Source organism: Dermochelys coriacea, chromosome 2, assembly GCF_009764565.3.
Source record: "Dermochelys coriacea isolate rDerCor1 chromosome 2, rDerCor1.pri.v4, whole genome shotgun sequence".
NCBI lineage: Eukaryota > Metazoa > Chordata > Testudines > Dermochelyidae > Dermochelys > Dermochelys coriacea.
In genome coordinates, this window is record NC_050069.1 from 147874697 (window position 1) to 147888497 (window position 13801).

The 13801-nt window shown below is 40.2% G+C and overlaps 1 protein-coding gene across 5 annotated transcripts in view; it reads left to right on the plus strand.

Annotated features, from left to right (window-relative positions):
- The window catches only part of NFX1 (nuclear transcription factor, X-box binding 1), a 226272-nt gene that overhangs the window by 14574 nt on the left and 197897 nt on the right, over window positions 1–13801 (plus strand). For all 5 annotated transcript variants that reach the window (XM_043508487.1, XM_043508490.1, XM_038392949.2 and 2 more), the window contains exon 2: window positions 10198–11247. In XM_043508487.1, the coding sequence (XP_043364422.1) occupies window positions 10198–11247 (1050 nt within the window). The remainder of the gene's footprint in view (window positions 1–10197; window positions 11248–13801) is intronic.

Sequence of the window (13801 nt, forward strand, 5' to 3'; positions counted from 1 at the left end):
AATTTGGCTTATGAATGAATATATACTTTGATTAGTATCACAAATTAAAAATGGTACTTCTTATTTTCCTTTTAATTAAATTTAATTTTTTTATTATAAAGGGTACTATAACTTTTAAGAATAAAGTATGATATGTTGTGAACATTATATGTTAAAATTTTAAATTAAACCTTGAAGTTAATTCAAAATTTTCAGTTTGTAGCTTGAAATTGGGGATGGATGTGATTTTTATAAAGATACAAAATACAATTTGTCTTGTTTTATGAATTGTAGTTGAAGGTTAATTCTTACCTTCGTCTCCTTTTTAAGGCTTGATGGGGAGGAACTGCAACTCGCATTAAAAAATGTTTATTATTTCTGATTACCTTATGAAAAACCCAGCTGCTGAAAACTTTTATTTTTGATTGTCCTAGAATCATAGATTCAAGGTCAAAAGGGATTATCATCATCATCTAATCTGAAAAATCAGTAAAAAGCATACTGGTTTGGAAGTTTTTTGTACTAGTCTACCAACGAGTTTCTAAACCTGTAAGGTCAGGAGCTACTGAACATTAAAACGTGGTTGTTAGTGTATTAAAAGTTTGGTCATGTTGTTTAACTTCATAAAAATTGACAGTTGTTTCACATCTCAAAAAAAGTTACTATCTGATGTTTGTTCTGCATGGCTTGAAAGTTCTATTGTCCACTGAAAATAGTAAACTATGTAAAAAGTACTCATTTTAAAATAAATTGCATGTCCATCCCTTAAGGTTGAAAAGATAACATTACAAATGTAATCCAAGTGTGAACTAGTGTAGTGCTGTATTTCTAAATCTGCATGCAAATAGCTCCAGACCGTTTGGTGCTGTGCTTAATTTTCTTAAGTTTCCGCACTGGTGATAACTGATGGTTGTGTTGTCTGATTTCACTGCTTGCTATTCAAAAACTTGTGCCTATCAGTGAAACTGACAGAATTCAGATAGCTTTTCCCTTGCTGCTGCTTAAGTAAAGTTTGAACAGTACAGGACAAGCATTCAAGCTATTCACTGGAGAGTAGGACTCGAAAACAGAGGCTGAGTTGAATGCATTCTTTTGCAGTACTGGAAAGTTGAGGGGTGAAACAGCAGGGCACTCCCAATCCAACTATGTAGCAGCTAGTAGGCTCTGGGATGGGAGAGAATATTCCTTCTACTTTCTAGAAGCCAAAGCTTGTGACGAGAGGCAAAGAGAGGCTTCAAATTCAGTCATCTTCTAGCCAGAGTCTGATGGAAAGATGGAGCCTGGTGAGGGTCCAGGGACATTTCCCTGGCAGAAGTCCCAGCAGTTTCATTTTTTTCCCAGCAGCTTGGGAGCATGGTGGCTGGCTTATCACCTGTGCATTGCCTGTAAATGTTTCCTTCCTCCATCTTTTGTGTCATACGTTGGGTAGTAGGTTTAATGATGCATCTATATTAGTATCTATAACTTGTCACTGTGGAATCATTACTCAACACAGAGCTCTGGCATTTTAGTGGAGGTTCACTGTTGGTGAACTAAGTCTGAATGTTGCTAGTGTACACTTAGATCTAGGTGACAGGGCTTGAAAATCTCACCAGTATACGAGTGGATGTTTGTGAGGTGGGAAAATGAGTGATTCGAAGAAGGAGATGTTCATAAGAATGGTGGGAAGAAATTCTGGAGGGAGGGAAGGAAGAAAGACAGGAAATATGAGGGAGGAAGTAGAGGACACAAAGTAGGGAAAGGTGAGGGTGGGAAGAAAAGAAAAATGATAGTGGAAACTGCTCAGGAAAAGATAAATCGTGATCTAAAATAGGAAAGTGGAGTGAAACCAGGAAGGGAAAAGTTGTAAAAGAAGCAGAAAAGATGTGGTAAGTTACATTTAAAAAAAACAAACAAACGTTATTTGACAATATTACATTTAAGTGTGGTACTCAAACGTGCACAACTGTTTTGCTTGAAGTGTTGGGCCACGTGATGTGGCAGCGCATTTACTTTTCACATAGGTAACTAGACTTTGTCCTTGAACTGAAACATACTGGTTTTTTCTCCTCCCCCTCCCCCCAAAGTTATGTATTGTGGTTTTGTCTTACAGCTATGCCAGAGGTTTTGTCTACACTAGAGATGCTTGATGTAGTAACTACAATTTGGACTCCCAGTACATCTATACCACGTTTTGCTTCTAACAATGCACAGGTGTTATACCACTGCTTTCTAAACTCCGCTGCACAAGGATTTAGTAGGCCAGAAGACATGTACCTTTCTCTTCAACTTAATTGTGCTGCTACTATCAGTAGTGCTACTCAGAGAAAACCATCATACTAGTGTACTGCCAGCTAGCCTGAAGCCAGTGTTTGGTTGCTGGTGGCCATCTGAGGAGATAAGGAAGATCAGGACCAGCTGAATTGTCACTCTCAAGACTTTAGTATATAAAAATATGATTAGCTGAGAGGTGTATAACTTTGAGCAGCACAGAGACACTTTAGAGACTTAAGGTCTACGACAATAGCTGCTCTGGCTTGAGGCTGAAAATGTATCTGTTTTGTAGTAATCCACACAGAATCCTTAGTGCTTGCACTTCCAAGCTGCCCTAAATGCTACAAGATAGCACAGAGGCAACTTACGCAGTGTTTTTGGTGAAATAGAAAAATAACTGCTGTCTTAAACTGGTGGATTAGAGGGATGAAGAGCTGCACTACAGTGTGTCAGTGGTGTTGCTGAGATCTTGGAATCCCAGACATGGCAGTGGAGATGGCAGCTGAGATTTTGTCAGGAAGGAGGGGAATACTGACAAAGAACTTTCTATACTAGATATGCAGTTTTGATAATACTGTGGACAGATTGGAGCTGTTTTTTCAAGCTTTGAGGCTAGAGAGAGTTTTTTCTGAGTTGTTACGAATGTTGCCGTTAGTGGTTTGGTAAACGAGCGGAGTGGAAGTATCCCCTTTTGTCCTTGCTTTGCCATTTCCCACTCTGCTTTGCCTTCACAGTTTTCCCTACCTCCCTGATATTATCAATAGCTGCCATGCCCAGCACTTCTAAGCTGGTTCCTCTGTAATTTCCAAACTTTCATAGATTCTAAGACGAGGAGGGACCACTGTGATCATCTAGTCTGATCTCCTGTATGTTGCAGGTCATAGAACTTCCCCAAAATAATTCCTAAAGCATATCTTTTTTTTTTTAAATCCATCTTAGTTTCCAAATCTTGACTTTTTCCTTAACTCTTTTCTCCCTTTTGATGCATGAGCTACTGTTCCTAGTTAAGATTGAAGTGCCTCGGTCAGTTTACATGTTGTTTGGCTGAGCCATATGTCATGTATAGACTCAAAATGGTGGATAAACAGGGAAGATTATTGTAGTTATACAGTAGCCACAATTTAAATTCTTCCAATTTAATGCCTGAAAAACAGTCCTAGGCATATAATGGTAACAAAGGGATGACACCTGAAAATAAGGGAGAGGTAACTACATTTCCTATCCTGATAGTTGACAAACCCAAAGTAAAGTTTTGGAAATCTAGCAGAGATACCAATTTTAAGACTTACTTTTCCCAATCCTCAGTTGATATGTCTGAAACATTTCAGAAACCAATTTTTCAAACCTTGCAATTACATTATGGGGAAAATACATGATTTCCCTCCACAGATACATAGTAGCTCACACTACCTTGCCGTTCATGGAACTGCTCCTCATATCCATGTGAATAACTCTAGCACAGATTTATCAGTCTTTGCCCTCACTCTCAAATTGCCTTTTTTTTTTCTTGCTGTGCTTTGCCCTTCACAAAGCAGTTTGTGTCCTGTCTGTGTGTAGTAAGTGACCGTTAGTCCAGTTACACTGACGACCCTTTTCCTCTCCACTTCATACCCACAACAGGATTGTTGAAGGGGATATCATTTTACATGAGTAAACTTTGACATGATTTTCTACAGAGCCTTATGATTGACAGAGTTGAAGGCTTTGGTCAGATTGACAAAGGCCATATACAGCTCCTGGTGGTGTTGACATTTTTCCTGGATCTGCCTGGCTGCACAAATCATGTTGGTGGTGCCTCTTGATGGTCCGAAGTCACACTGGGACTCTGGAAGTACTTCCTTTGCAAGAGGGAGCAGGCAATTCAGTAAGATTCTAGCAAGAATCTTCCCAACCATGGAGAGGAGGACAATGCCTCAGTAGTTGCCACAGACGGCCCTATCTACCGTTTTGAAAATGAGGATTACATAAATCAGTAGGGATTTCTTTGGTGCGCCAGATTTTGAGCAGCAGCAAATGAAGCTTGTTAGTCGGTGTTTCCTCCCCATTTTCTGTACTTCGGCTGGTATTCCATCAGGACCTGATGCTTTTTGGTTCTTTATTTGCTTAATTGCTTTGCGGACCTCCTCAGGTGTTGGTGGGTTGGCAAGAGTTTCCTGGATTGGGTGCTGAATGATGGGGTTGATGGTGTTGTCAGTCACAGTCGATTCTCAATTTAGAAACTTTTGATAGTGTTCTTCCAGTGCTTTTTGATAGGTTCGTTATCTTTAAGAAAGATACTACCATCTTCAGATCTCGGTGGTGTGAGGCCACATGAGCTTGGTCTGTAAAGGTCTTTGTCTCACCAAAAAAGCTTCATATATCATGTCTGTCAATGAATGAATGGATTTCTTGTGCTTTGTCCTCCCACCAGTCGTTTTTGATTTCTCAAGTCCTCCTTTGAACTTCAGCTTTGAGCTGATGGGAAGAGCTTTGCTTCAGACTGGATAATGGATAGTTTTGCCTGACCCAGAAAGCTTTTCTCTTCTGGTCCAAAAGGGCTGTGATCTCAATGTTCTTGTCCACCATCGTGACTTTGACGACAAATAGCAAGGCTGATGGATTCCTCAAGTCTCATGGATGGTCTGTTTTAGGGCTTCCCAGTCTTCTTAGACGCTTTTGTTTGTCATTTCAAGGGGTGCATATGGTCTGTTTTTCACTGAGGAGTGCTTGGAAGTTCTCTTGGTATGCTGTGGATTGAAATCTTTGGATGTTGTATTTCCATCTCTGTGGTTTGGATTGCTTTCTATGTTTTGATGCAATCTTGATGAACATGACTGACCTCAACAGGCGGTGGTCGGTCCATTAATTGTTGGCTCCTCTCACGATGTGGGTGATTTGGACATCTCTTAGAGCCTTAAAGTGTTCTTAAAATGACTTAGTCTAGGAGGTGCCATTGTTTTAAGCGGGAGTGTTGCCAAGTTGTTTTGTACTTGTTGCTTTGTCTGAAGATGGTGTTTGTGATTGCAAGCTTGTGCTCTGCTCATTTGCTGAGTAGAAGGATGTAATTGGAATTGGTCTTGCCCACTCCTTCTTTTCTCATAGAGCTACTCCATATATTAGAATCTCGGCCTTCTCTTGTGGTAAAGTCCCCTAAGAGGATTATCTTATCTGTTTTTGGAATAGATGACTGACAAATCTATCAAGGTCAGTGTAGAAGGATTCTTTCTGTTCTTCTTCAGCATGAAATGTTGGTGCATATGCACTGATGATGGTGGCAAATGACTTATTGACCAATTGGATACAGAGGGTCTTAAGGTGCTCGTTAATGCCAATGGGGACCCCCTGGGGAGCCACGAGCAGGTAACAGGGTCTCCGCCAAAATAAATCAGCAAGCAGGGCTGGCATTAAATTCGCTGGGACCCAGGGCTAAGAGCTGAAGCTGAAGCCCTGCCTCCCAGGGCTGAAGCCAAAGCCCAAGCAACTTAGCTTCTTGGGGACCTGGGAAACTGCCCTGCTTGCTACCCCCTACCACCAGCCCTGGCTTTTAATCTGCTGGATATGCAGAAAAACAGTTGCTGTGGTGCAGGTGAGTTGTGGAATTTTTATGGCATGTTGAGGTGGCCTCAGAAAGAAAAAGGTTGAGAACCCCTGGTATAGGTCACTGTAAAAAGTATTTGTAATGATCTTCTTGTCTTTCTGAGCATGTCACTTATTTAAGGTATCTGGTTTGAATAGCTGATTACTGCTTAAGAAATGAGCATGTTTAAAAATTATTTTTGTATTTATGCATACATAGTGTCTTATTGTTGACATAAACATATTAAGAACACAAGAATGGCCATACTGGGTCAGACCAAAGTTCCATCCAGCCCAGCGTCCTGTCCTCCTGGCTAATGCCAGGTGCACCAGAGGGAATGAACAGAACAGACAATCATCAAGTGATCCATTCCCTGTCACTCATTCCCAGCCTCTGGCAAAAAGGAATTACCCTAAGGAATGCTTTTTAAAAATGAGAGGCTTGCAATTTGCTAAGTTTAAAAATATACAAGCTTATTTTATCCTAAATCATAAGCTGATGTTTTCATTTTAGAGTAAAGCATAAGGTAACAACTCCTACAAATGTTACCTAACTTGAAATATTCTTAAACATGTGTTTTAAAAACAAACCCATGGGTTTATCTTTTTCACAAGGTAGGTGGGGGAGTAAGTTAGCTTCATTAGCTGAAAACTATAGTAAGGAACTTTGTGCCCTCTTTTCTTTCAGGTCTTTCATAAAAGAAAGTAGATTAGGCAGAGTTAGTAGATTAGGCAGTGTATCTGAAATGTTTAAGCTGTAAATTTTTGGGACACTGGCCATTTTGATCACATGCTTCTGTCATAGTATGTATTGCGCTTTTTTTTTTTTTTGCGCTGGAGGGTAGATTAAAGGAAATTAAAAATCATCCTTACATGACCCTTGCTTCAACCTCAACTGTGTAGAGATTATCTTTTCATAACAAAGTGCACACACCTGCAGAGATAGAATTAGAAGACAAGACCCACAGCTTTAGAATACACCCCTTTTCTGCCACTTGTCTTTACCACTTCTCTGTTTAGCAATGGAAGGACCTTTTTTAATGTTCTAAGCTGCCATATGCTCGTGCAAATTTTTTACCCACTCTTGCTCCAGTGAATTCAATGGCAAAAAATTCCATGGTTTGGAAATCACTATTTTGCCTATTACACCCCAAACCACCCACAACAAAAATAGCTGTTAACCTTATTTAATCACAACCCAGTTTCTTCAATGAATACAGCAGCTGCATGAGTTTTCAAGGAGATACATATATGTAAATCTGGAGGGTTAAAAAAGTCAAATGACACTCAGATTTGAATTTTTTACTTTAGGCTAAATTCTTAATGACCTGTAACATTATCAAACAAGTTTTCTTCATACTTCTTAAAAACTTTCCCTTTTATTTTCAGAATAATTTTAGCAGTTTTCTGACTAAACCTGTCTTCTAAGCAAGAGTTAGTGTGACTGAAAAATGTCTCTGATTAGTGCTGTCAGTTAGTCGCAGTCAACTCGTGATTAACACAAAAAAATTAATTGCAGTTTTAATCGCACTATTAAACAATAGAGTACCAATTGAAATTTATTAAAATGTATTAAATATTTTGGATGTTTTCTACATTTTCAAATATATTGATTTCAGTTACAACACAGAATACAAAGTGTATTCTCTTTATTATTCACTTTATCAGTATTCACTTTATATTATTTTTATTACAAATATTTGCACTGTAAAAATGATAAACAAAAGAAATAGTATTTTTCAGTTCACCTCATACAAGTACCATAGTGCAATCTCTTTATCGTGAAAACACAACTTACAAATGTAGATTTTTGTTGTTGTTACATAACTGCACTCAAAAACAAAACCATGTAAAACTTCAGAGCCTACAAGTCCACTCAGTCTTACTTCTTGTTCAGCTAATTGCTAAGAGAATCAAGTTTGTTTGCATTTACAGGAGATAATGCAGCCCGCTTCTTATTTAGTATCACCTGAAAGTGAGAACAGAGGTTTGCATGGCATTTTTGTAGCCATCATCGTAAGGTATTTACGTCCCAGATATGCTAAACATTCAAATGCCCCTTCATGCTTTGGCCACCATTCCAGAGGACATGCTTCCATGCTGAAGACGCTCGTTAATTACATTTGTGACTGAACTCCTTGGGGGAGAATTGTCTGTTTCCTGCTCTGTTTTACACCTGCATTCTGCCACATATTTCATGTTATAGCAGTCTTGGCTGATGACCCAGCATGTTTCTTTTAAGAATACTTTAACTGCAGGTTTGACTAAACGCATAGAAGGTACCAATGTGAGATTTCTAAAGATAGCTATAGCACTCGACCCAAGGTTTAAGAATCTGAAGTGCTTTCCAAAAGCTGATCAGGATGGGGTGTGGAGCATGCTTTCAGAAGTCTTAAAAGAGCAGCACTCCGATACAGAAACTACAGAACCCAAACCACCAAAAAAGAAAATCAGCCTTCTACTGGTGGTATCTGACTAAGATGATGAAATTGAACGTGTTGGTCTGCACTGCTTTGGATCGTTATCGAGCAGAACCCATCATCAGTGTGGACACGTCCTTTGGAATGGTGGGTGAAGCATGAAGGGACATATGAATCTTTAGCACATCTGGCACATAAGTATCTTGCAACATCAGTGCCATGTGAATGCATGTTTTCACTTTCAGGTGACATTGTAAACAAGCTAGCAGCATTATCTCCTGCAAGTGTAAACAAACTTGTTTGTCTGAGTGATTGGCTGAACAAGGAGTAGGACTGAGTGCTCTTTAAGGCTCTAAAGTTTTATATTTTGTTTTTGAGTGCATTTGTATAACAAAAAAAAATTACCTTTGTAAGTTGTGCTTTCACAGTAAAGAGATTGCACTTCAGTACTTGTATGAGGTCAATTGAAAAATACTATTTCTTTTATCATTTTTACAGTGCAAATATTTTGTAATAAAAATAATGGGAGTACTGTACACTTTATTCTGTGTTCTAATTGAAATCAATATATTTGAAAATGTGAAAAACATCCAAAAATGTTTATATAAATAGTATTCTATTGTTTCACAGCACGATTAATCACAATTAATTTTTTTAATTGCTTGGCAGCTGTATCTCTGATAGAACATGGCTGCAACTTTAACTATAGAGAGACTACTATCTCTTCATCATATAAGACAGGAGTAGCAAACATAGTGCCTGTTCACAGTTCCTGTAGAAATTAACAAAAGAATCTGCCTATAGCTCTGCCACAGTATAAAAGGGTTGGGAGGGAGTTAAAGTCAAAGTGGGTGGAGTGGAAGAGGGAGATAATGACTGAGCCCCTACCCTACCTCCCTCCACATCTGTGCCAAAATGCCCCTCAGCTTTGGCTTAGGAGAGGGTCCTTCCCAGTACTCACCGCCCACATGAGTCACCCCTTGTCTCTTTCTGTCACCCCACTCAATTCCTGCTGCCACCAGTCTCCCAGCAGTGGGATCAGAAGAATCTTCTTTCCAGACTTCTCCCTCATTGCCACTGCTGAAGGGCCTCATACTACTAAGCACAACGAAAAGGAAGTTTTTATTACTACTACTACTATGCTCCCACCTTCGTCCAGGAACCAGGACCTGGCAGGCAAAGAGGAGGAGGAAGAGTGGGGAGAAGAATCAACAAATGGGGTAGGGAAGAGAAACGCGAGGGTAGGAAAAATGAGGTATGGGGAAAGGAAGTTGATTAGAAGAAGAGGACATGGGGCTGGGGGGAGAATGCCAAAGTGAGGTTGGGTGGGGAGGTGTTGTGAATGTCCAAAGTGGGACAATGGGTAGGGAAAAGAGGGGACATTCACATAAAGAATGGAGATCATGGGGTGAAGAAAGGAGGTTTCAGAAATACAAAGGGTTTCTTGTGAAAAGGCTTTAAATGTGGTATTTTACTTGGCTAGCTAAAGGACACTGCTCTCAGAAGACTGCAGAATTTTCTTCCTAGTGAAATTTTTACTCACAGCCCAAAACTGAGAAGGTGCAGAACAAATTTAACATGCCTGTAAGGCAAATAGAAAATAACTATTTTCATATAAGCAATGGTTTCAGAGTAGCAGCCGTGTTAGTCTGTATTCGCAAAAAGAAAAGGAGTACTTGTGGCACTTTAGAGACTAACAAATTTATTAGAGCATCCGATGAAGTGAGCTGTAGCTCACGAAAGCTGCTCTAATAAATTTGTTAGTCTCTAAGGTGCCACAAGTACTCCTTTTCTTCATATAAGCAATGAAAACTCCATGAAAAAACTGAATTTCTGGATATTGGTCCTTATTTTGCAATTTAGTGTTTGGAGCAGCTGCACTTTTCGGCCCATTGTGTATGCAGTAGATTTTGCTGTGGTACATCATTAGAGGAATTTTAATACTTGCGCAGTTCTGAACTTTAGTAACTTTTTTTGTTTTATGTTTTAGGTGCATTAAACTTCAATCCGGATGCAGCTGATTTCATCCCAAGAGAGAAAGAGACTCCTGATGTAAATTGGAGAAGTCTGGGTAGATTGGAATCCAATAGGAATCAGAATAGAAATGATACTCTACCACTTCCTAGTCAGTCTTCTGATAGAGGCACAGACTATGTAAGCTCTTCCACAAAGCAACACAGCTTTTATAGTCCAGAAAGCCAGTACTGTAGCCAGCAAGATTTTCTCCAGCTTGCTGGTACCAGTAAACCTCATAAGAATCATAGTTTTCCAAGCCAGCGATGGCACAGATCTAGAAGTGATAGGACGTATACTAGAAACCGGATAAGGCAATCATCTGATGGCACAACCAACATGACAACTGTAGATACCACATTAGTACCAAGGTTGAGAGTCAATCCTAAAGAATACAATGACTTTTGCTCTTCAGAGAGTGACAAGGAGGTATCTAGTGCAGACAATAGAGGGGCAAAGCCAAAGAAAACACACCTGATGCCTGTATCTGGAAGAAGCCTCAAAGAGAAGGGGAAGCAGTTACATGAGTGGGATAAGAGAGTGACATCTAAACAGAAGGATGATATGTTTGAAAATATACCATCTCTGGATCTGACTCAGTCTGACTCTTCAGAAGCATCTTTTGGCAAAGCATTGTATGATGGATATGTTGGCAATAGTGATGAACAAAAAAGATATCCATTTGTGAACAAGAAATACTCCAGGAAGTCCAGTAAACCCCAGTTAGGTAAAGAAATCCAGAAAAAACAAGATACTTACCGCAGTAAAAATACAAAAGCAGTTAAGAAGCCGCCTCTTACTTATACTCAAAAAGATAAAATTAGTGAGAGGAGCAAAGAATCAGGTGTTCACAACAATGATCAAAACTTGACCAGCATAACACATGCTCACCAATTAGGGGAATCAGTCAAATGTGGTGGAAGACAGCTTCACCTGCAGGTGGGACACACAACCTCCCTTCACTTCAATTGGACTCGGTATTGGAAAAAGCAGAGTAATGTACCAAGGAACAAGGAAACTCATACAGGTAAGTTTCCTGGACTGGTTTAGACCTTCAAATTAAAGGTCTAGTCCTGTGAGATGAACAATTTCAACGGTATTGAAGTTTGTTGGTTGAAGATGGTTGGCATTTCACAGGAGTTGCTCAACACCTCACAGGGTCTGTTTCAAAGAATGCAAAGGATACTTAACATTCCTGTATTATATTTAAATGCATCTGTTTGCTATGTGTCTGGTGATTTTCCATAATTCCCACTTCATTATTAGAAAGGTGGCAGCCTTTTCACAGGTTTTGTTTAAAGCTGAATTTTGCTTCTTTTGTAAATCAGACTTCAAAATGGAGGTCACATCAGGGACAAGAGTAGAATTGGGGGGAAAATGTGAAGTGATTTGAACAAGTGTTCTAAAGCTGGAGCATACTTAATGAAATTATAGTCAAAGTTGCAAAAGTTTTGTAATGTTTTGTTGCACACAGAGGGGAGCTAATTAAGGGATGAGTAAAATGAAACTCCTATTGCTGGATTCCCCTTCTTGAGATCAAGCATATGGTACCAATAATATGTAATATTGGAAATACAAAAAAAGATATTGGGCCTTAGTTTTGAAACAGTGGAGTGGAAAGGTGTGGCACTGACCATCAATGACAGGTTTCAGAGTAGCAGCCATGTTAGTCTGTATTCGCAAAAAGAAAAGGAGTACTTGTGGCACCTTTGTCTCTAAGGTGCCACAAGTACTCCTTTTCTTTTGACCATCAATGAGTAGATCACCAGCACAGTGTTCAGACTCTGTAGTGTAACTTGTGGAAAGTCTTCAGTTCCAGGCTTTGGAACTCAAACAGATGTGGAGGGGACTGACTACCCTCCAAAACCACAGCACTGATTTCTATTTTTCATCTAAAGAAATAGCTCCTTCACTCATGCCTGGCCTACACTACAAAGATAGGTTGGATGTTACCTTGCATCGACTTACATGTGTGTATGTCTAAACTCAAATTTGATTAAAAAAAGAAAAGGAGTACTTGTGGCACCTTAGAGACTAACAAATTTATTTGAGCATAAGCTTTCATGAGCTACAGCTCACTTCACTTTTTGCGAATACAGACTAACACGGCTACTTCTCTGAAACCTGTCAAATTTGATTGCTACCTATGTAAGCGCCCTTGTAAGGGTAACATGTTAACACCCCTGCCCAAATGGCATTGTGCCATGCTTGGCATACTGTGATTGATGCAGAACGAGTGTAAATGCTGTGTGAACCTATCTTGACCCTAACTATCCTTCAGCAGCTGTCCAACAATGATTGCTCTGGTCACAATTGTGAACTCCACTGCTCAGGTGTCACAGAGATCGGAAGCCATGTCTCCCTGCCTTTTAAACCCTCACCAATTTTTTAAAATGCCTTTTCCTCATTTCCCACTTTGGCAGTTCTCCCTCATTGTGTACAGCTGCTTAACCGACCATGCTGACTCCATGTGTGTCTGTCTGTAGTAGACATGAGGTATTGGATCACCTAGATGTATGGGGAGAAGAGGCTGTGTAGGCAGAGCTATGGACTAGTCATAGAAACATAGATACGTGTGAAAACATTACATAGGGGATGCAGGTAGCAGCAGCAGTGCCGCATGAAAGCAAAGATGCTGCAGCAGGTATACTACAAGGCCATGAAGGCCGACAATTGAGCTGATACCAAGCTGCACACCTTTTGCTTTTACTACGAGTTGCATGCAATACTTGGCAGAGAACCCACCAGCATTTGCAGACCACTGTGGATACCTTAGAGGAGCCTGGGACAGAGAGCCATGTGATCAACAGTGAGATGGGAGACATTGTAGGGGAATCCAGCTATGCTGCGAGCCATGTACTTCCAATACTCCACCACAGACTAGCCAGTCCTGCCAGCTAAGCACAGAGGAACCTGATGAAGTTAGCCAGACGCAGGTATTGACTCTTCATTGTTTTTCTTGTATGAGACGAGCTAGCAGTATACCAGCCAAATAATTGTCTACCTCTCAGTCCCCTGTATGGTTAAGTGGGTGGGATGGTGGTGGTGGCGGCAGTGGCATGCAGAGAAGTTCATAGGAATGCTCTCAGGAAGATACAAAGAAATCTTCATGAAGGCTTCATGGATGTACTCTGCAATCCTCTCCAGGAGGTTTCTAGGAGTGGCTGCCTTATTTATTCCTCAATGGTAGGTCAGTTTCCCATGCCATTCTGTAATGACTTCGCCTGGCACCATTACAGTTCACAGGCTAGCGGCATATAGTTCTGGGCAGCTTTGGGACATCAGTAACAGCTGTGCTTTCCGTGCCTTTGTTACCCTCAGGAGTGAGACATCAGCTAAAATCACTACCGCCAGTGGAAAATTAGTGCCAGTACTCCGTACCATTGCCCTATGTTTGTACCCATGGAAATAAAGGCTGATATATCATTGTTTCATATAATGGAAACATTCCTTCCTAATTTTTTCTTTCCCCCCCCCATCTTCTATGCCCTTGGTGGGACATGTTCCCGATGCCTGGGACTGGAGAGCTAGGCTGTGCAGAGGGACTCCAAAGCTGAAGTGTCAATAAGCATGGTTTTATT